Raw genomic sequence first — 21654 nt, 5'->3', positions numbered from 1 at the left:
CAAAAATGCATAGCAAGGAATGATGCCAATATTCTTGCGAAAGATTATCCTCCAGTGAGCTTACTGGAAGCCTTACTGAGTACATTCTAGCTCAGTAGCTATGCAAGAAGAATGACTTTGTATTTATTTTCTATCCTTTGCATCACTCGTTAAATAAGGTTGGATGGCACCTTAAAACTTTTTAATACTTCTGACCAAAGTATCAAACCTGGAACCCAAAAAAGATTTCTTAAGACAAAAATGGATGACTTCCAAACGTTGCAAGGTATGCGGTGTCTCAAATGGATAAAACTTTTTAAAAGCGTCATAGAAAACTTCAGGGGAAGTGAACAACTTTTAACTAAAGTATATAATACAAGAGCATTCAATTTACTTTTCCATTTATTGCCGGTAAAGCAAAAAATAGAAATAGGTTATCTTATAAACCCATCTTTTTCACAGGTTCACCGCTACATAAATACGAAAGCCTACAATGTTATCTCTCAAACCGGCACTTCATCCTTCATATTTACTCGTCTGGTATTACCTCTCATGTGCTCAGACATGATAATCTTCAAGGGGAGCAATATCGCCAGTATTATCACTGTGTAACTTTACTGAAACGCCAGCTTAACACTTGAAAGGGATACCATATTACCTTCTCCCCAATATTTTGACTACTCCTGAATCGGATACACCCTCTTATTCATCAGCCTTTGACGTGCTCTTAAAATGTCTGGAATGTTTCCATTCTTGTTGAACACTGGGTTTTTAATTAAATCAATCTAGCTGCTGGAAATCTTATTAAGCTTTTGTATAGATTAAAGACATACTTTTTTATCTTTGGAAAATGTTAATCTTGCCAGTTGCACCAATAGAACTGTCTTTCGCTTTTGAATAACCTCAATTTGATGTTGATTTTCAATAAATACAGACACTTAGGTACACTTCATATCCTTGCAATGGTACTGAAGTTTATTGAATCTCTATTGATATCAGCGGATATTTATTTGATAAGTAACCCTATTTTGTTGGCCTAAAAATCGATTTTTATATCCAACACGAATCTTAAAGATGTAGAATACTTTATGGATCTCATTCTATTACTAGACGGAATGTGCAATAAAAATGATATGTAAGTTTCTAAATCCGTCGAACTTGCGACATAGATTTGGAGGCTATTTGAATCTATAACGTTGATCGAAGATATAACGGCATCCGTGTTTAGTCTTGTCTAAACTCAAGTTAAATCTAAAGGAAAGTTATAGAAAGAAAGAAAGAAAAACAGTTTAATTGCGCAAAATATAGGACGCATAAATGCCCCTAACAAGATGAGCATAATATGGATAAAAAGATAAAAAGAACATAACACAAATTTAAGGGAAAATATGCGTCCTAAAGCGCGCAATACGGCCCTCGCTCAGCATAATGCTGCGACCCGAAACGAGATAGAGTCCCAGCGCTGGTTTTCAGCGATAGCCGGTGCTACCGCGATGACGTCAACCGGTGGAACTAATGTATAAAATAAATAAATAAAAAATACCTACTTAACTTTGCATGAATATTGTGATTTGTGTTGTGATGTGAACAAATGTGAACTTGTGTAGTGGGTGGATGCATAGTGTGTTTTCGGAAGAGGAGATTGACAGTGTAATATTTGACCACAGATAATACATATAATACGGGTTTGACCATAGTAATATAGGTTTTGACAATGACAGATGACAGCAAGTGAAAAAGTCAACAAGAAGAAAAAAAAACAATTAAATAGTATAATATCAACAATGAACAACATTTGGAAATTAATATAAATTATATAGTTATAAATAAATGTGACTATGTAATTTTTTTTCGCCATTCGAATTTCCCTGCCCTACCAACATCGACAGAAACAGACATAAACGGGTTTAATTTCCATGAAATCGCCAGATTATGTTTTATGTTACGTGAATAATTAAGAGATTTGATTTCCAAGTTACTACTGAAATAGCGGTGGTAAGGAAATATTTTTTGACGATTGTTGGTTTTGCGGACCTATGACAGATCCAGAATCGAATGGAAAAAATCCTGGATTTAGTTAATTCATTCTTAGAATAGCCTATAAGATTATAGGATTCAAGGCACATTGGCAAGAAAATTGTTTTCTCCAGAAATCAAACGGAGATTCTACTGAAAAGCCATTAACTTTGTAGAACATGACTGTTTTATTTATTTTCGCAAAAGAAATCGGTTTATTTTTGCCCGACAAGTTTGAAATACATAATTCTATTTTCTAAGAATAATTCATGAAGTAATATGAATGTTCTTAGATTCCGAACATTCTTTGACTACGCTTCCAGGAATGGAACTATTATTCTGGTTAGTAAGCTCCTTTAGTAGGAATAAGTACGAATTTTCGTCAACCTAACCCACATATTTGTACCAACGAAATGAAGAATTATTTTTCCGGGCCGCACAAATAGGCAGCTGGGATGGCTTATGGCTTCCACCTGAGACGTATGGCAACAATAACTTTTAGTTAGTTGCTCTCAGCCGACTTACGATATTCTCGTTGTTAATAACAACAGACAACATTTCTCAACAATAGAGAGCGTTTCATAAAATTACAAGAGAAAATCAACCAAGTCGAGAGCCAATTTGGTAGAGACAATCGAATGCTTAGGGCGCGATAGCGTAAGTAATTATGAAGACGAGCTGAACAATATCTCACAAATATCTAATTCAGTCTTCGATTCCTGGAAAATATTTCCATCTCGAAATGGTAGCGATAGCAAACAATATCAAGCTTGTTAGTTGTTCTTCTGTTTATGAGTCAATGGGTCTCGCATTCAGTGGACTAGAAACTTCCCGTGCTTACGACTATGCACAGCTGCATTTTTCAAGTTAAATGCATTTATTGTTCTTCAAAGCTGTTCTCAATTTGCCTTTAACAAAGTATCCGTTCACTGCTTGTCTGTGTTATTTGTTACGAAGTACAATATTTTGATTCATTTTACAGGGTTTAATTTTAACTGCCACAAAAATTTGGTTTCAATTTTTCCGCGTCTGTGGCTTCATGCATGATTCACCGATTCCTGTTCGTGGAAACGTGCAAAATATACGAAACAGCCCTCTGTGAAAAAAAAAAAACCCGAGGTTATGGGGAGGGAAGTAACACGTAAATAAATACAACAGAAAAAATATAACTCTTGCCATTGTAATTTGAACCAATGTGCGGTCGTTCTATTCCAGATATATTAGAGAAACGAATAAAGTAGTTTTTCGTCAAGTAAGTGCCATAAACAAAATGGAATCTCATCTACATAAAAGGTATCTCACGTGTAAGATTTACCGCCAACGTGAAAACGTTTCATTACTTCAGAATACTATTTTACGCCTGCACGTAAATGATCCCAGAATCCTTGCTAAGCTTAGCTGACTTCGTTGAAGCAAGTCGTCGTCATAAAACCCTTGAGAAACTGCTTGTGCTACAAAATGTATCTGAGCTTCTCACGGGATGTTTCTTGTGATCCCGCCGCGTCCATATTATGAGTAAGCATTTGGATTGTTGCCAAGGAATGTTATTTTATAGCAAACATTGCACAGCCTTCCGGCGTCCTGCCGCCGCGGACTTCCCGCTTCGACATACACACACGCCGCCATTATTGCGCTCGTTGATATGCTCGTGCTTTATTTGACTGGGAGCCAATTCTCGAACCCACGAACAGTTTGAATACATCTCAGGAAATTGCACGAACAGAACATTTTAGTCTGCGTTCGATTTTCACAATTTTTTCGTGTTTTAATAAGATTGCAGTAACATTCTAATATCGGTTTTTAGTCCCTCTCAAGTAATTACTCTACCGCCTCGTGGTTCCTATAGGAAGTTACGAAGTAGTCACGCCAGTCTTGATTGCAAACAAAGTTAGACAGGACTTTGTCCATGGTCCAACTGAGTTAATATAGAGGTAGGTACAGCATTATAAAATTTAATGGAATTGAAGAACCATTTTGCGTGTACACTTCAGCTGTGAATAGCAATTTAGGGTATTAGCTAAACGTTAGGTAGAGCGTCGACTTAAGAGCAGACTTATTGTGCAATCTACAGCAGTTTTAAATAAACCGTTAAATATGCTAATAGGTATCTGATAATTAATTCGTAAACTGTAAACTGGTCGATCACGTAAACAAAGTTATAAAAGTTTCATGCATCAACAACATTACCTATACAGTACGAGTTTTTCAGAGAAAGTCAATAAATCAATCAAAACTTTAATAATTTTCCTCTGATCGTTTCAAGAGATAAGTACTTAAGTGAAGAAAACTCAGACGCTTATAATATTATCTTACCTTTCTCTTTGAAGTCTAAGGTAAACAGCAACTTCAAACGACTTCTACTGACAAGATGTAAGATGAATACAAGCATGTTTCTTTACTTTGTAATTCAAACCCATCAGCATTTATTGTCCATTCTAACTAACTTTAAATCTGCCTGAAATCGCCAAGATTTAGAGTTGCCAAAATTGCAGCTTCGAGTGGAAGATTTGTTTTCTGAACCGCATGTACTGTTGCTACACTGTTAATCAGATTTAAAACAAAGCGACACATTCAGTTGCCGAGTCTCGCTACATTCTCGAATTCATACTTATTGTCACGGCTGACTTAGTTTTTATTAAACTTGCTTGACTCGAAGCGTAGTCTCTTGAAAGTTTTCTCGTTTAGTATTATCTTGTGAGAATCAATGTAATACACAGTATTGTGTAATGGAACGTGTGTGCTCAATGTGTTTATATCTTGGCTATGTCTTGATAAAATGACTCCCATAGTTAACAGTATACAGCTTTATATGATTATGTATTGCCTAACTACGAACTGCTTGAAGCAATCCCAAAGAGGGAAATACTAAACTGCATTCAAAATCAGGACACGTCATCTCGACGTTAAGTCCCGAGTTGCATACAGCAGCTACAACTTGTGCCTTCAGAAGGCAAACTAAGTTCAGAATATAAGCGCCTGACGCGTTATAGCTCCCTGCTGTACGGATTGTTCGTGCGGCGTTCAACTAGAAAGGCGTACCTCATTAGACGCTGTGAACCCGCGTTCATCAAACGCCCGTCAAGCTCTCGTCATTAGAACTTAGCCTTATTGCCATACTTGCGAGCAGCTCGTCGATTTCTATCTAAGTATGGATGGCGATGCTCGTTACCCAGTTTAATCTCACTGATCAGCGCAAATTGACTTAAATTACGTTCTTTAAATCAGGCAGCAATGAGTTTTGTTTTTGTTTGTTTTGGGGTAAATGCTCCAGTTCTTATTTAGTCTTCTTACTTAACAACTTTAAATAGAGATCCGTTTGCCTCTAAGATGGTTTCGAAGTGCCTATTATTGTTTTTTATTTTAATTATTTATTTGGGACTTATGTTTACATATTTTTAAGGGATATGTCAAAAGAAGTTGCCGAGTCGTAATTTTTTATTTGCCTTCAGAATTAAATATAGCACTAATTAACAAATGACATTTAACGAATGTTCTATTAGTGTTAAAATTAACATTTATGTTAAACAAAAACACTAACACGCATTTGCACACAGTTATCTGTTGAGATCTATTGCCTTTCGCAATTTTCCCTTTCGCGTAGGCAGGAAACTTGCATAATTTTGATATTGCACTGAAATCGGCAAAGCATGTCTCAGCGTTGATTACTTGGTGCTAACCTATGCTCGTAGGTGTGACGTGGTAGTCGGTCTGGCAAATTGAATTCTGTCATAACCACCTGCATGTATGTACTGGTATGTGAAACTGGAGCGACGTCAGGATTGATGAATTTTGTTGTGCTGCTACGCGATAAGCAATGCCCCGTGCCGGCAGTTGTTTTTTTTCTGGGTTAGGTTGAGTTATACGATTATTTTTGAAATGATGAAAATACATTGTAGTAAATAATTGAAGTTTACCTAAGAATTTTATTAGTAGTCGGAGGCTTAGTAATTAGTATTGAGCTTAAGATAATAAAAGGGAAAAATATCAATATATTTACAACCCCAAATACATTGGTAACGCAGGAAAAATATGAGAATCTAATTAGGTAGTGTGACAGACCTTAAACTCAAACGGATCGTAATAACGTAGAGTTCCCGATAACTAACCCTCATTACGCCTTTCGAAACGATACCTAATATAACGGCAACTCGCCTACTATCGTTTAATTCGTTTTGAAACCAGATCTGACATTTGGAAAAGTACCGCCTTCCATTGGGAGAGAAACTTGAGAATTTGGCTCCTAGAAACGTGAAATGGGTTACAATGAATTTTCACGAGCAGCTACGTGGAAAGGTCAATACACTCTTCTTGTAAGTCCCTAAAGTAAATAAGTTGGAGAAGTCTGTGAATAATGCAAGGTTTAGCGAACATGTATTATCTTTTTACGGCTTCTGATCTTTGACAAGTAAGTATGACGTCACTTAGGAGGTCATTGCCTTATGGATATTTGAAAGTCACTGTAGGCGTAAACAGTAGGAACGTAGTGCATTTCCTAGTCCTATGCGGAGGTATCCTGTTCAACTTCCCATTAACACGCAAAGGCATGGTGGGTGGACGGGGAATCTCTACATAAGGGGTCACTGACCGGACAATGCAGATATAGCCAGATGTTAGTTGTGTGAAACTATGTTTAGGTAAAGTAGCTTATTTCACCTTTTCAGAAATTTTCGGACTACAAGAATACTTAAATGTAAATAAAATTAATTTGATCCTGGCATCTTGTTACTTTAACAAAATTACTACTAGTTAACTCGGCAGCACCAGGCGCCTAATTTTAACTAATAACTTGAGCAGCGAACGCATTTGCATATTAGTAAAGTTAAGCATGAGCAAATGCGCTAAAACATTGAGGTCACCGAACTTCGGCAAAACAGACAACGAAAACGTTTCTGAGTTTCCCAGTGAACCTCAAAACTAATGAGGCATCCAGATATAAATCTAGTAGGATTAACAGTCCCAGCCATCGTTAAGAAACAACAATTAGGTCAATAAATCGAAGTAATAACATTATCTTTTGGCACGCTACCCGTATCCAATTCAAACGAAAAGTATTGAGGGAATTTATTCCTTTTCTGTCCCACTCTATATGCGATTGGGAGAACGGGATAGAATATATTGGATCGGAAAAATAAGTTCAGCTTTAAGTTGGCTGAAAATTTTTGCAGCACGGTCTGGCTGTGGAGGGGTATAAAGTGATTTAACTTTAGGAAAATATATTATCACAAGGGTATTGGCTCGTGTCATACAGTGATCGGATTTTATTGCTAGTTTTTTCCTTTCTTCGTTTCATGTCGTAAGTTATTTCATGTTACTGCAGATCACATTTTAAAAATTATTATTAAAACTCTTTTCAAATCCGGTTCTTCTTTTCCTCTTAAAAAACTTTTCGAAAGTCTAATTTGTCTGGACACAGAAGCCTAATTTTATGCTGTAAATAGAATATTAGCGTTAAAGTTAATTTGCAAAGTTTATCTAGCACAAACAATAAAGAACATTTGGAAAACAGTTGTCCCAATTATCAAAATCCTTGTTGGTTTAACCGCTACAGAAAAGCCAGAAACGTTATATAAATAAATAATTAAATTTTAAGCCAATGTAGGATTCAGTAAAAGCTGGCTGCGTGTTGTTAATTAAAAGTTACTACTATTAGCATAGTTTGATTAAGCGGCCCTCGTGCATGGGCATAGCACGTTCACGGGGCGTTTACACAATTGGTTAAAGCATAAATAGCAACTGTTTCCAACTAAAGTCGAACTGAAACCAAATGACAGTTCAGGAGTTTTTATTGCAGTTGTATTATGATGTGGTGCTATGGGTTGGTGTGAAGGTTCACGTTTTCGCAATGTTCAAATCGCGATTGCGCCAGTTACATCTTGAATTCCTCCAAAAAGGAAAATACACCATCCTGTAACGTTTCCACCTCAAGAGCGTACAAGAGAATGGCTTTAAACTCGCCCCCTCAAACAACCATCGTGACCCGTGAAGATGTACGTGAAATCATCAAGGAAGCTATCCAGGAGCAGTTTGCTTCTATGCTTGAGCAAATAAACTTTTCAATACTCAAAGTCGTAAACAAAGAGCTTGAGCCGATAAAGAGTGAGTTCGCTGACATGATGGCATCAATGAATTTCCATGCAAAAGAGCTTGAAGAATATCAGTTAGAACATAAAGCTTTGAAAACCTCTCTGAAAGATTTACAGACTGAGAATACTAACCTCAAGAAGTCAGTGGTAGATATGGGCATTCGAATTAACTATTTGGAGCAACAGACGCGTTCAACTAATCTAGAACTTCAATGCTTGCCAGAAAATAAACAAGAAAATCTCTACACGGTTATTAAGCAACTGGGAACCGTCGTTGGATGCAAGTTGAGCGACGCCGATATTCATCACTGTACCCGTGTAGCCAAACTACAAAACTCTGGTTCCCGCCCGCGATCCGTTGTTGTTCAATTGGCCTCCCCTAGAGTTCGTGACCTGCTCTTGTCCTCAGTCATAAACTTCAATAAGGGTAAGAATAACATTGAGAAACTTAATACTTCGGACCTAGGACTAGCTGGTGAAAGGAAGCCAATATATGTGCAAGAACACCTGTCTCCCTCTAATAAAGCACTGCATGCTGCTGCTAGGCTAAAGGCAAAAGAAAAAGGATTTAAATTTGTGTGGGTCAGAAATGGTAGAATCTTCGTAAGAAAAACAGATATGTCCGAACACATCCTCGTTAAAAATCTAGACTCACTAAATAAATTAGTCTGATAGCAATATATAATTAAATTAAAGACACATGTTATTATAAGAAACATACTGTAAAATTCGATAGCTTACATATTTATTACCAAAATTGTAGAGGCGTAAGAACAAAAACGCATACCATATTTCGTAATGTGTGTTGTAATAACTATGATATTGTCATTTTTACTGAGACGTGGCTTGATTGTACAGTACTGAGCAGTGAGTTGTTCGACGACAGATATATTGTTTACAGAAGGGACAGAGAAAGTTCTTGCCTACAGAGTGGTAAACGGGGTGGGGGTGTGTTGATAGCTGTAAAAAAATCTATGAACTCCAAACGAGAGAAACAATTTGAAAGTAATTGTGAAGATCTTTGGTTAACTTTGGATCTGTCTGTGGCACGATCTGTTCGTCGGGCAGCTTTCTGTTCTGTATACCTGCCACCACCTGTGCGAGTCCCTTACTTGGAACAATTCTTGGATAAATGTAATGAAGTGTTTGAACAGCTAAACTGTTCATATGTCTGTATCGCAGGAGATTTTAATATCGGTGGCATAGATTGGAGCATTGTCAATACTCCCGATTGCGATAAGTGCCCTAAATTGACCAATATAGATCAAACATTAATAGATTTTGCGAATGTAAATAGGCTTAAGCAATTTAACAATGTATGTAACTCTTCTGACCGCATTTTGGATCTTGTGCTTTGTAACAATTCAATGTGTAGAGTGAGTCAAAGTGAGGATCCGATTAGTAACATTGACCAGCACCATCCTCCCCTTGATATTGTTATTTCTCTGAATAAGGAAGACAGACTACCATATAACACAACTGATGATAGACCTAATTTCCGGAAAACGAGTTACATACCGATCCGGAAGTACTTGAGTAGTATTGAATGGCATGAGTTATTTGATGCACAGGCGGATGTTAATGAGATGGTAGAGCTGTTTTATGGCGTTATTCGTGAAGGTATAGAGAAATTTATAACGAAGCGAGTCCCAAAAAAAAGTAAATTTCCACCATGGTTCAATCGAAGTCTGATCAAATTACTTAATCGCAAAAATAAGATCAGGAAACGCCACAATATTTACCACAACCCTTTAGATAAAATTGAACTGCAGATTTTAACAAAACGCTGTAATGACCTTGCAAAACTTTGTTACAACAATTATATAAAGCAGTTGCAAGACGAACTCAAAGGTAATCCGAAGTTATTCTGGAGTTATGTTAAAGCTAAAAGAGATGGGTCAAGTTCATATCCTATTTCAATGACAAATGGTTGCGATACATCGTCTGATCCCGCAACCATTTGTGAATACTTTGCATCTTACTTTTCCTCTGTTTATAGCCCTTCTCAAGATAATTGCAATAACGGCTACACAAAATGTTTGAATAATATTGAAATTAATAGCTTATGTCTATCAAACATATCTTTAAATAGTGAAAGTTTACACGAAAAGCTTAAGAAATTAGATATCAATAAGGGCGCTGGACCAGATGGGATACCCCCAATTTTTATCTCTGAGTGTGCTGCTGAGTTGGTCACCCCATTGTTGCTTATTTACAACAAATCCTTAGTCTCAGGTGTCTTTCCATCAGAATGGAAGGTAGCAAAAGTCGTACCCATACATAAAGCTGACGAGGACAATCTGATCTCTAATTACAGACCCATATCAATTCTATCCTGCTTTGCTAAAATTTTTGAGTCTCTAATTTGTCCATTTATTCAAAAGCACCTTAAACTGTACCTAAGCGACGAACAGCATGGGTTTGTAGAGGCAAAATCGACAAGTACAAATCTTTTTTTGTTTACCGAACTGATATCAGAGGCAATGGATTCAGGTCATCAAGCCGACGTCATTTATACGGATTTCAGCAAGGCTTTCGACAGAGTATCGCATGAGATACTGATACATAAGCTGCGAGCGTATGGTATCACTGGAATGTTGCTTTCTTGGTTAAATTCGTATCTTAGAGCCCGATCTTTTTATGTAGTAATTAACGGATTTCAATCCGACAACCGCTATATCTCTTCCGGAGTTCCACAAGGTTCCCATCTGGGCCCGGTATTATTTAATTTTTTCATAAATGACATTCCAAATTGTTTCCTACATTCTAAAGTATTTATGTATGCCGATGATCTGAAATTCGTCAAAATTATTAAATCTAAACATGATGCCACTCTCTTGCAGACTGATCTCAATAGGCTTGTTGAATGGTGTGAAGACAACTCAATGTTGTTAAATCCCAGTAAATGCTACCATGTCAAATTCACTAGAAAGTATGATTTGATAAGACAAGACTATTACATAAATGAAACTAAAATAGCAGAATTAAACACAATAAAAGACCTTGGTGTTACGTTTGATGCTAAATTAACTTTTATCCCACATATGGATTGCATAATAAAAAAGGCTTCGAAAATGCTTGGGTTCGTCTTAAGACATTGCAAACAGTTTCGGTGTCCAAAAACTAAAATTATGCTTTACAACAGTCTCATTCGGAGCGGGCTGGAATATTGCTGCGTGATCTGGCGTCCGCATTATGCTACACACTCGTTACGCCTGGAGAGAATCCAAAAGCGCTTTCTATTTCACCTGGCATTTGCTGGCGGAATAGCAAAAAAAACGCGTTCATATAACAAGCGGTTAGAACATTTTAAAATGATTTCGCTGGAAAAGCGCCGTCGCCTTATGGACGTACTGTTCGTGGGTAAAGTAATGGCTAACAAAATTGTTTGCCCACAGATACTGAGTAGTTTTAGATTTCGTGTGCCTTCAAGGATTCCGCGTAAACCCATAACACCGCTCTGTCCACCGCTCCGACGAACGGTGCTAGGTGCTAACTCCCCTGTTGCGAGGTTAAGCAAGACCATTAATGACTGTAGCGATCTTATTGACCTACACTTTGACTCTCTGTGCACTCTAAAGTCAAAGACTTTGAAAAGTCTAGAAAAGGATTGATTATGCATACTTTATGTGTTTAAATTATTATCATTTTTTTTTTTTTTTTTATATTGTTAAACTCGTACCTAGTTTTAGTATTCTTTTTTTTTTATATAATATGTAACTTAGTAGTAGTTCCTATATAATGCATCGTTTTACTTTTTGCATACGTACAACTACCATATGAATGCTGAGTTTACCTGTAACTGGTTGTGCACTACTGTTTATCTGTTTTGATTGTTTTTTATGTCTATGTTAGTGTATTCAATTGTTGGTAAACCAATAAATAAATAAATAAATAAATAAATACCGTGTAAAATATTACTGAAACGGACTAACTTGTTGAAAGGACCCCCTCTGGAAGAGCTTTATGAACTCCATGAATCAAAAGGTTCTGCTGTAAACTAACAATATGTATTTCTGTTCTTTTCAGGAGACAACCAAAGACATTTGCGTTCGACCACTGTTTCTACTCTCTGGACCCATCCCTGCCACACTTTGCCTCTCAGAAGACAGTATTCGAATGTCTGGGCAGGGATATACTCGACAATGCATTCGACGGCTACAACGCTTGTATCTTCGCGTATGGACAAACTGGTAAGTGGAACTAAGCTAACAGTGAAGAGTGAATTATAAAGTGTGTGTTTAGGCACAACATTAATATTTGTGGTTTAGGTCTTAAACTTATTTATAAAATGGCGTTAAAAAAAAAGCGTTTACTGACCAGGTTTTGAGTCCCCGAGGCAACTTTTTGAGCGAGCTTATACTTGTTAGCTTTGCTTTCCAGGTAGATGAAGGCAATTAAAGTTGTTCATCAAACTCCAAATTTATTTATGCTGTGAAAGCAAGAGGGAGAGGTTACGGCGAAATCAGTAAAACATTTGCTAGAACCGATGCAAAAGCTTCTCCGATTGTGATTCTCGCAAAAAAAATTACTTGAATGAACATAAAGTTTAATTTCACCAAATTTTCGACGCTATGTGATGTTATACGAAACGTAAATATATTTATAGTACTAACAGGCACTATTTCACCGTCTAGGGTCCGGAGCTTATGAAATTCCGGGAATAATAGCTAATTTCCCAGGAATTGTGTACATATTTCAGTATGCGTAGGTAAATTGCCCTTGCCCGTGATTAGCAGCAAAACAACCTGCTAAAGTTCCCTGTAATGTTATTTTGAGATGTTCTAATTGAAACGAATGAATGAACGAAACATTTTCGATAGGAATATCTTGTAAAGTGAAACAGTGTTCAGTCCAGACTTGTCTAGTTAATGTTAATTTATGTCTCTCGAGCAATGGCCTGGGAATGGCCAATGTTTCGCCAGATAAGCCTTGCCTTGACGGTTTTATATTACTCCAAGATACCAGCCAAACTGGAGTTTCCTATCAGGAAGGGTTTTCAACCCAACAAATCCTTATTTTGTCCGGAATTGGCAATCTTTAGAGTTCAGAGGCATAAAAATACGAATACATTTTTATTATTCAGCGGTAGTGACTCTTTTCTCGTTATCAGCTTCTACACGATTCTCATTTGAAATACTAATAACTATTCATCTCTCTCTATTGTTGTGAAAAATTATAACTAAAGAAGAATTTACACCTGAAAAGAAAATTATACAAAAAAAACTCTTTACTGCAAGCTTCATAGGCATTGTCATGTTTACGACTGTCTTTGGATTTTTATTAAACTTCACAAGTAAACACATAAATACATCTTCAGTTAAGCACATGTCGCGTACCTGTTAAAGCCAGCGTCTGTCTGCGGCCTTGAACTTGCATTGTCCTCTCAGCTTTATGATACCCCATTCAGCATCATTTTCTCTTTCATTAGATATTCATAGCGCAACCTGCTTGCCTGTTTCATTGTTCCAAGTGTTAGTGTTTCGCTGTTGACCGTTTTGTTTGTAAGTACCATAAACTAGCCATTCAACTCCAGCTTTCCTTTGAGATTTATGCCCAGCTTCGCCCACTTCGCCTCGTGTAATTTTAATCTTGTTTATCGCTCTTGGCCGACGAAAAATATATATTCCAGGATTATTTCAAAATTTGAGAAATAATGCCCATAATTCTTTTGCTGTGCTAGGATTCCGTTTGTTTTTCTCGTGAAAATGTTGCCTGCTGAATAATTTATGTGAAAGTTCAGTTTTTCTGCTCCGGCACTAAAGCTTTTTTCAGCTTCTATCATTACTACAACGGCTTTTCTTGGAGATCGAGTTTATGTAGTGTGAAAGAATACGACACCTCCTACGTATATTTATATATTTGTATTTAATATTTAAAAATGTAAAATATATGTTTAAAAATAAATAAATGGAAAAAAAATAAGTCGTTTTATGTAAAAAAAGCAAAATCGTCATTTTGTTGGTTACGATAATATACGTAGGAGGTGTCGAATATTAAAATTGTAATTGTTTAGCAGTAAACTACACATACTTTCAAAGCACAAACAAGCAAACGTATTACGTGATAAGAATATTAATTGATGTGTAATAACTACTCATCTAAACATCTAAATCTTTCGTCTAAACAATCTGCTCTGAGAAATTGTCTGCTGTCGTAACTGTTATTCAAGATGTTACATTACCTGATTGCTCAACAACAAAAGTAATAACCACATCAGCTTGTGATGATCCAATCAACTGATTAACTTTTATGATATGTATTCGATTTTGAAACTACTCACAATCACAAGTAACTTTCCTCCAAAAATACTCAAAGAGATTACAAAGAGAAAATGCATTGAACAAAAAGTCCGTGCAATTCTGCACGAGCTCCGGGATGATTCACTTACCGGACGGACGGTGTTCCGGTTCTATTAAAAATTCCAACACGTGGACACAAATGGCTCGCGAAGGGTCGGACGTGTGCGCCGGCGCCTGATCGCCCGTGAAGGGATTTGAACACGCACCGAGCCGTGACGTCACGTGCGAGACAGTTACACTCGTCTGAAATGCTGTCCCTGTTGAATTTTACATGGTGCTCCTTTTTTGGACCAGGTGAAAGTGAACCTTGTGCCCATTGGGGAATATTTATCACACGATTAGACACCATACTTGGATTTAGAATAGAAAAAATATTTTATGAGCTCGTAGGATCATGCTTTACTTTACTTTCTTATTCAAAAAGACCTTATTCGACACGTTCCATCGTTGACACAGAAAGTTTAATGATATCCAAACATTCCTACATACTTAACTCGAGGCGTATGAAAGGCTAGCGACTCACAGTTTCACGTTTAAACGTTATTTTTGAGCTCATTACGCTGAACAATGTTGCTGCTGCTCTTTGGTGGGTGTTTCTGAAAAACTCTTGGGAATAATTACAGCTTTTGTTTTATGCCTCCAGCTTTTCAATTTCAATTGTGCCAACATTTTTTTCGACTGAATTAACGATATTTTTGCTTTGTCGAAAATAAACGAGGGTTTCTGTACGGCTGGGTCGGAATATCGTTTGAATTTATCAGTTGCTTAAGCAAAGGAAATTATACGCTAGTACAGCCTACATTCTTAGCGACACTTGTAGAGGCTTTAATTACAGACTCGCACTTAATTATTCGCCTCGCTCCGCGTACGTGTGCTTTAGAAATTGTTCAAGTTTGTGACGTCGAGAGCAACTTCAGTCTCATATTAGTTACGATGTTTACAAACAATTTTATCTATCTTAATTAAAAATGTGGAGCAATAACTTTGAAGATCAATTTCATTTGAAATGTTAAAATTATAGGTAAAAGTGAAATTTGTTAAAGAAACTTATTTGTTTCGAGTAGCACTCAAGTATACAACAGTATCGAAGTAGGTAGTTAGTTTATTACCAAAGCAAAAGGTAGCCTTATTCCAAAGTTCCATAAGTACAAAGTACTTGAGTTATTCAAAGAATCATTACGGGCAAAGGTAAAACGAAAATGTAAACGCGATTCGTTGGCAAGGAACTCGCGGGTTTTTAAATTATGCTCCTTATTAAAACTTTAATTCTGAAAGCATTAAAATGTGTTGCATATAGTTATTTATTTTAATAACCATGTGGGTTGTGACGTAAGTCGTGTTATTTTGGTTGCTAGTTTTTCTTCGTAATTAGTTTTCGTTTTGGCTTGTTTTCGGCGCAATTCGCCCTATTAATAAATATTCATTAGTAATATTGATAAAATATCAAAAGCGAATCCATGAATGGCGCCCACATAAGTCACATGTCACCTATTATGTTTCTACTAACTAGGTTAGGTATGTATTGCGTAGGCGATGTGTTGATAAGCTTATAGATTACCACATAAGTACTGCAGTTGCTAGAACAACCAGCTCTAAATAGAATTGTTACCTCACTAAGCCTCAGCTGATACCGGATTATACTACGTAAATAATTTCAATACATTATATTCGTTCGACCAGTCTCAATGTAACACTATTTCCCATTATACGTAAATGTTTACAAAATAACTCTGCTATTTTCGTAACATCCGTAAATAGTTAACGCCTTCGATGTAAACAAATAGATATCGTAAACAATACTTAAGAGCGCGATTGTTTTGTTTTTCTTTTATGTCTCATCTATTATTTCGAAGTTCTCTAGCGAGTAATAGAATTAACCTTCAGCTGAAATTGTTTTCGCGTATACGGTATAGTAAAGTTATCATGCAATAAATTACTTGCACTCACTCGGTCTTCAATACGTACAAAACTTTGAAAATACTTTCATTCAATTCCAAACAAAAAGTATCTCACAGTTAATGGACTAAAAATAAATTCTGTGAACAATATAAAAGATTTTTGATAGAGCGGTATGAAGTCATGCCGTAGTTCGATGTCTTCGAACCTATGCCATCAATCAGCTTGTGTCACATTTGAGGGATTATTGAAAAAAGAATATAGCTCAGTCACATCAGTGTCCGAAATCCATAGACCGCCATCAAACTTATCGACGCGACGATCAATATTTGTTGCCCAGATTCTACATAATATATGGCAATAGTGACGTCATTGGCACGTTTGCTTATTTGGTACATTGTAAAATATTACAGGTTGTTGATGACCACGTGAAGACGTTTTGTTCCATAATCGGATAACTGAAGCAAATATTTACTTTTTACGTAGTCCGATCGTAGTTTCCGTCGTATTCCACTGACAAAATTGAAAGCTATATTTTACAAATAAATTCTAGCTGTACAAAAAGACTATTGTTGGCATCATACTATATAATCGCCACTGCAAAGGCCGTCAAATAGACGCAGTTTTTATAATAGTTCTACAACGTCCATTCATTCCTTCGCGGACCGACTCTAGCGGAATAACGACTCAGCCCCAAGTTATCAACTTTTCATATAGACTCGAACATTTTACATTATCTTTCCCTACGTAAGTCGCACCTACATCGGAATATTAAAGTATGAAATATATTAACGTTCCAACGTCGCCGAAGTAATTTTGGGGTAACAAAATGTGCAATTTACGTCTAATGTATCAAGTAAAATGGCGTAAAAATGTAAGCGAAACGCAATATTAAATATTTTTTGTGCTTATCTTATAAATGTTAAGCAGAAAGTCGAAACTGTTATTGGCTCATGTTTGGGTTCCTTTAAGAAGTCACCATACTAATGTCGGTATTTTATGGTATACCTACTTTGCAAAATCATAGAATGGGATCCTTATTTGTTTATTTCTTTAGCGAATATCTTCTCTATTCTAAAATAGGCTCAATTTACATAAATTGAGAATAACTTATGTCGTGCACCAGGCTACTTAGATTAGTAGTACGCGTAGCGCGTAGTACCTGACGTCACGTCAGTGGCTATTTCTGAAATAAAACGTATTTTTCTGTGGTATTTTCTTCTAATCTTCTAATCTTAATTACGCACGCGATACGTGAAAACAATATAATTGTAATTCTAAACAAACATCATTTGAAAGATTACATATAAACATGTATTGTTAATGATCACTTTACAAAACGGTTGATTCAACAAGTTACCACATCATAAGGCGATGCTTCGCTGTGATGAATTATGCAACCAACTAAATGCGCCACGTCAACCATGTTATCGAATCGATACTAAGATAACGGGCAAGGTTATTCATTATTAATTGTTTGGACAATATTTCATCATGATACTGATTATACCGATCGTTATCGTGAATATCTACAACGATATATCGCCCGAAATATATTTGCTTACAAATTGCCAATAATGGCCATAGTATTTAAACCGGTTCTCTGTGCAAGTCTTTAGTTCTTAATAACGACTACATTATTTACTCAAAAAATGTATTTAACTTTTTAATATATCATAAGAGAAATTAATTACTGTTCCGGCAAAATTATCCCACAATCTAATAATCTAGACAGCTTCCATAATACAGCCCCAGCTGAGAGCTTTCTGGATAAATATGATAGTCAAAGGAACTTGAATAATAAATCGTTAAGCGATATTGAATCTCGAACCTCCAATAATGGTCCATAATTTCAATTTAAAAGGCGTTATACTTCATGCTTCTAGCCAATTTCTATCCCATTTCCCTAGAGACAAGCACGGTGCCAGCAAAAAATGAAACTTTCTTTGTGGAGGCTTTAAAGGAAAAAAATAATCCTTTTCTTTCGCTCCAGAATGAGTATGAATGGCCTCGGAATAAAAAGAATAGTGCTATTTTCAGATTTGTTTTCTGTATAAACATAGTATCTCATTATTCTAGTCTTATCTGGAATAGCGATAATAAACAAAGCAATATGTTGTATTTACATTCAGTAGCTCGGTACGGGCTTTATTATGGAGCTAAATACAGATTGAATTTACCATTTTGGCCTTTCATGAATCAATGTAAAGGTCATACCATTTTGGGAGCATCGGTAATCCCTGATATGCAATTAACTCATTCATGGAAACTTGGGAAGATTGGCGGAAACGCCGCACCGCACCGCTATCGATAGACTCATGTGGCAGTTATTGTTATAACTGTGAAGCTGTAGGTATTCCTGAATGAATATGTGGAATTATCTACATTTTCGGATGTGGAAACTGTTACGCCTCTTAGCTTCTTTATTTAGGTCGTGTATTTATTACCACGACTTTTTCAACATCACACAGCACTCGCGGTCACGTGTAAACAGGGGTCGTAAAAATAAATAATGCAGAGCTTTGAGTATAAACAGCTTTTATTTTGTGCTCATCTGGTGATGAAAGAAAAGCGTAGCGTACATTTATGTTCGCGCATAATTTACAATTGTACGCTGGAGCGGTTCCTTTAACGACCCTGTTGGCTTTTAAACTTATATGGCTTAAGAACCGTAACCCGATACTCTCGATTAAATACATTAGGATGGAAGGCTTGCATTGCCGTTTTGTTTAATGTTCATGCAAAACAAGTTAAGCTTTTTATGACGTGTCTAATCCTGCCCATAAAATTTTAAGTATCATACACTGAGTTTAGAATCTTTTGTTTATATTTATGAGCCTGCCTATTATCTGTCATGTTTGCGCTCACGCGATTGCAAGACGCGATGGTTGCTATGGCCTATCTGAATATGCTTCTACTTTTATGAAGGAAGGTAAAGTAAATGTCATTGATGCAGGTAATTTGAGAATAAGCTCAACTTTCTACATTATATCCATTAACTCCCTTAATCCGCGCCGGAGCAAGAGCCTAGACATAAACCAGGAGGCATAAACCTTCCAAGAAGAAAACAAGCATTCATAATCAGACTTATTGCTAAACGCAACCCGTGCCACCCGCGTTTCCTATAAATACGGCAGACACTAAGTTCATTAAAGATATGACTAAGCGTAAGCCCCGCGGTTTGTTACCTGACCTTCTTAGGTAGACAGAGGTACCGTTTTACAGGAATTAAACAGTAACTGTACCTGCCAGTGTTATTGCGGTTAAGCTTATTAATAAAAAGTATAATTATAGCGAAATTATACGGAGTGTCATGGTTAGTGACTTGACACGGATTTTAATACTGGAAATAAAAGTGTGAATAAGGTTTTATTTTGAAGCGGCTAACGTGTTGTGCAGTGTGCCGTGTAATTAGAGTCTAAGGCTAATTAGCTTGTTTAATATTTTATGCACAATTTTGTGTTGAATTTTATACTCATGTGAAAAGGTTCTCTTCCTTATTTGACAACAATATTTGAAGACCTCGATTATTTTTACAGATAGAATGATACAGTAATAAGAATGAGGCAGGAAGTCAATTCCAAAATTTTCTCGCTTATATCTGCTGAAATAGTTCATTCAAAAGTAAAATAAATGGTTTTTATTTAACTGTGCTTAAAAAAAAAACTGACTGCATAAAATACCGCAAGTGTGATTCATCTAAAATTAACAACCACAAAGACACCAAAATACATCAGGTAATTAACGTTCAAAATGGAGACGTTTAGAGACGAAACTGCCTCTATCTAACACAGATACAGCTGGTGTCACTATTATACGTCGTTTGTTACCTCCGGAGTGAATTTACTGGCTCAACGTCACAAAGTTGTGTCTAGTTCGGCTCCTGAAACGTCCACGCTGATAAATATGGTTTCATTTTCAGTTTACTTCAGATAATCTTATTAAAGAGCTTGATTTTTACATTAAGCCTCATCTTTTATTCTCTGTTTAGATATGATGAAACTTTTTGTGAACTTTGCATAGTAAATTATCCTTAGACAGTGAAACGTTTGATCCTTTTGCATTGTTTGTCGTTAATTGTGCCTGTCATCATCATCATCATCTCAGCCATAGAACGTCCACTGCTGAACATAGGCCTCCCCCTTTGATCTCCACAGATACCTGTTGGAAGCGAATTGTGCCTGTAGGCCGTAGTAATTTCGAATAGTATAATTTCAATTAACGTAGATGGAAATACTTCTTGAATATTTTTTGCGTTTGTAAGTCATTGTTAATTTGGTGGTCCATTTACTAGTTCAAGTTATGTTTAATCAAATGGTATGAACAGTACTTTTTTAAACATTATTATTGATTGCTCAAATTAATTTTCTATAAATGTTTACTTTGTTCTATTCATCACAAGTGGAAACATTTTTATTCCTTTTTGTATTTATTTATTTACCCAGTACAATATAATATCACAAAAGATATTCCTTTATTGCTATATGCTACAACTCCCTCGAGTTATTTGTGAATTTATGTTTTATTTAGAAAACGCAGAAATGGAATATCCCTTGGGCTTTAGCCGAGGGAAATTTCTTGAATTGATACATAGGGAAAATGAAATAGATATAAATAGCTTCTATTTATCTTCAAGGCCAGATGGGGTTATAACTTCCATATATTATCACTTTCAACATACGAGTATTACGTCTAGTAGGCATGTTGTCGTAGAAAGGAAAATAACTATAGGTTCCATGCGTATTTTATTTTACATCAATGAAGACTGATTTTCAGTAAACATTTGAAGCTGGTCTGGGAACAGAAAAGAAAATAAATGTATGAGTAAGTCTGTAAGGGATGTTACGAAGACTAATGCGGTAGATGACAAATCAGCGGTAGACAAAGGAAAAAAGGTTCAAATGACAAAGATCCAGGGCGGGATTAAGAAGTATTTCATGTAGTCTTCTTTCCCTTTTTATGTAGTTAGTGGTCCCCGAAGCGATGAACATTCGCGCAATGCCAAATGTAGCTGAATAGCGTGAATAAGATTAATTGGGATAGCCCTAGGAACTCGACCGTGATATTTCTCGCTGACTGTTGGGTCAGATATATGTATGGCAGTTAATTTGTGCGAGCTGTGTTACGGAAATTGGGAGTGCTATTTCTGGTTACCACCGGCGTTGGCGTTTAGATTTATTGGTGTAGATTTGTGTGCCACACGTTGATATCTAAACAACTAAATAAATAAAAAATATCCTACATATCTACCAATCTAAAATCAACTGCCCAAGGTATTTCCTAATTAGAGCCTCATTAATACTTAAGTATATTGTGTTCAATTGTCATCATATTAATGTCAAGACGAAGTTCTTAACAAATTAAATAAAGTTCGCGAA

General features: G+C 36.3%; 1 protein-coding gene across 11 annotated transcripts in view; it reads left to right on the top strand.

Annotated features, from left to right (window-relative positions):
• The window catches only part of LOC124631044 (kinesin-like protein KIF13A), a 135934-nt gene that overhangs the window by 42442 nt on the left and 71838 nt on the right, over positions 1–21654 (top strand). For all 11 annotated transcript variants that reach the window (XM_047165211.1, XM_047165232.1, XM_047165186.1 and 8 more), the window contains exon 3: positions 12108–12271. In XM_047165211.1, the coding sequence (XP_047021167.1) occupies positions 12108–12271 (164 nt within the window). The remainder of the gene's footprint in view (positions 1–12107; positions 12272–21654) is intronic.

The sequence above is a fragment of the Helicoverpa zea genome, chromosome 1 (genome assembly GCF_022581195.2).
Source record: "Helicoverpa zea isolate HzStark_Cry1AcR chromosome 1, ilHelZeax1.1, whole genome shotgun sequence".
NCBI lineage: Eukaryota > Metazoa > Arthropoda > Insecta > Lepidoptera > Noctuidae > Helicoverpa > Helicoverpa zea.
This window is presented reverse-complemented; position numbering and strand designations above follow the sequence as displayed.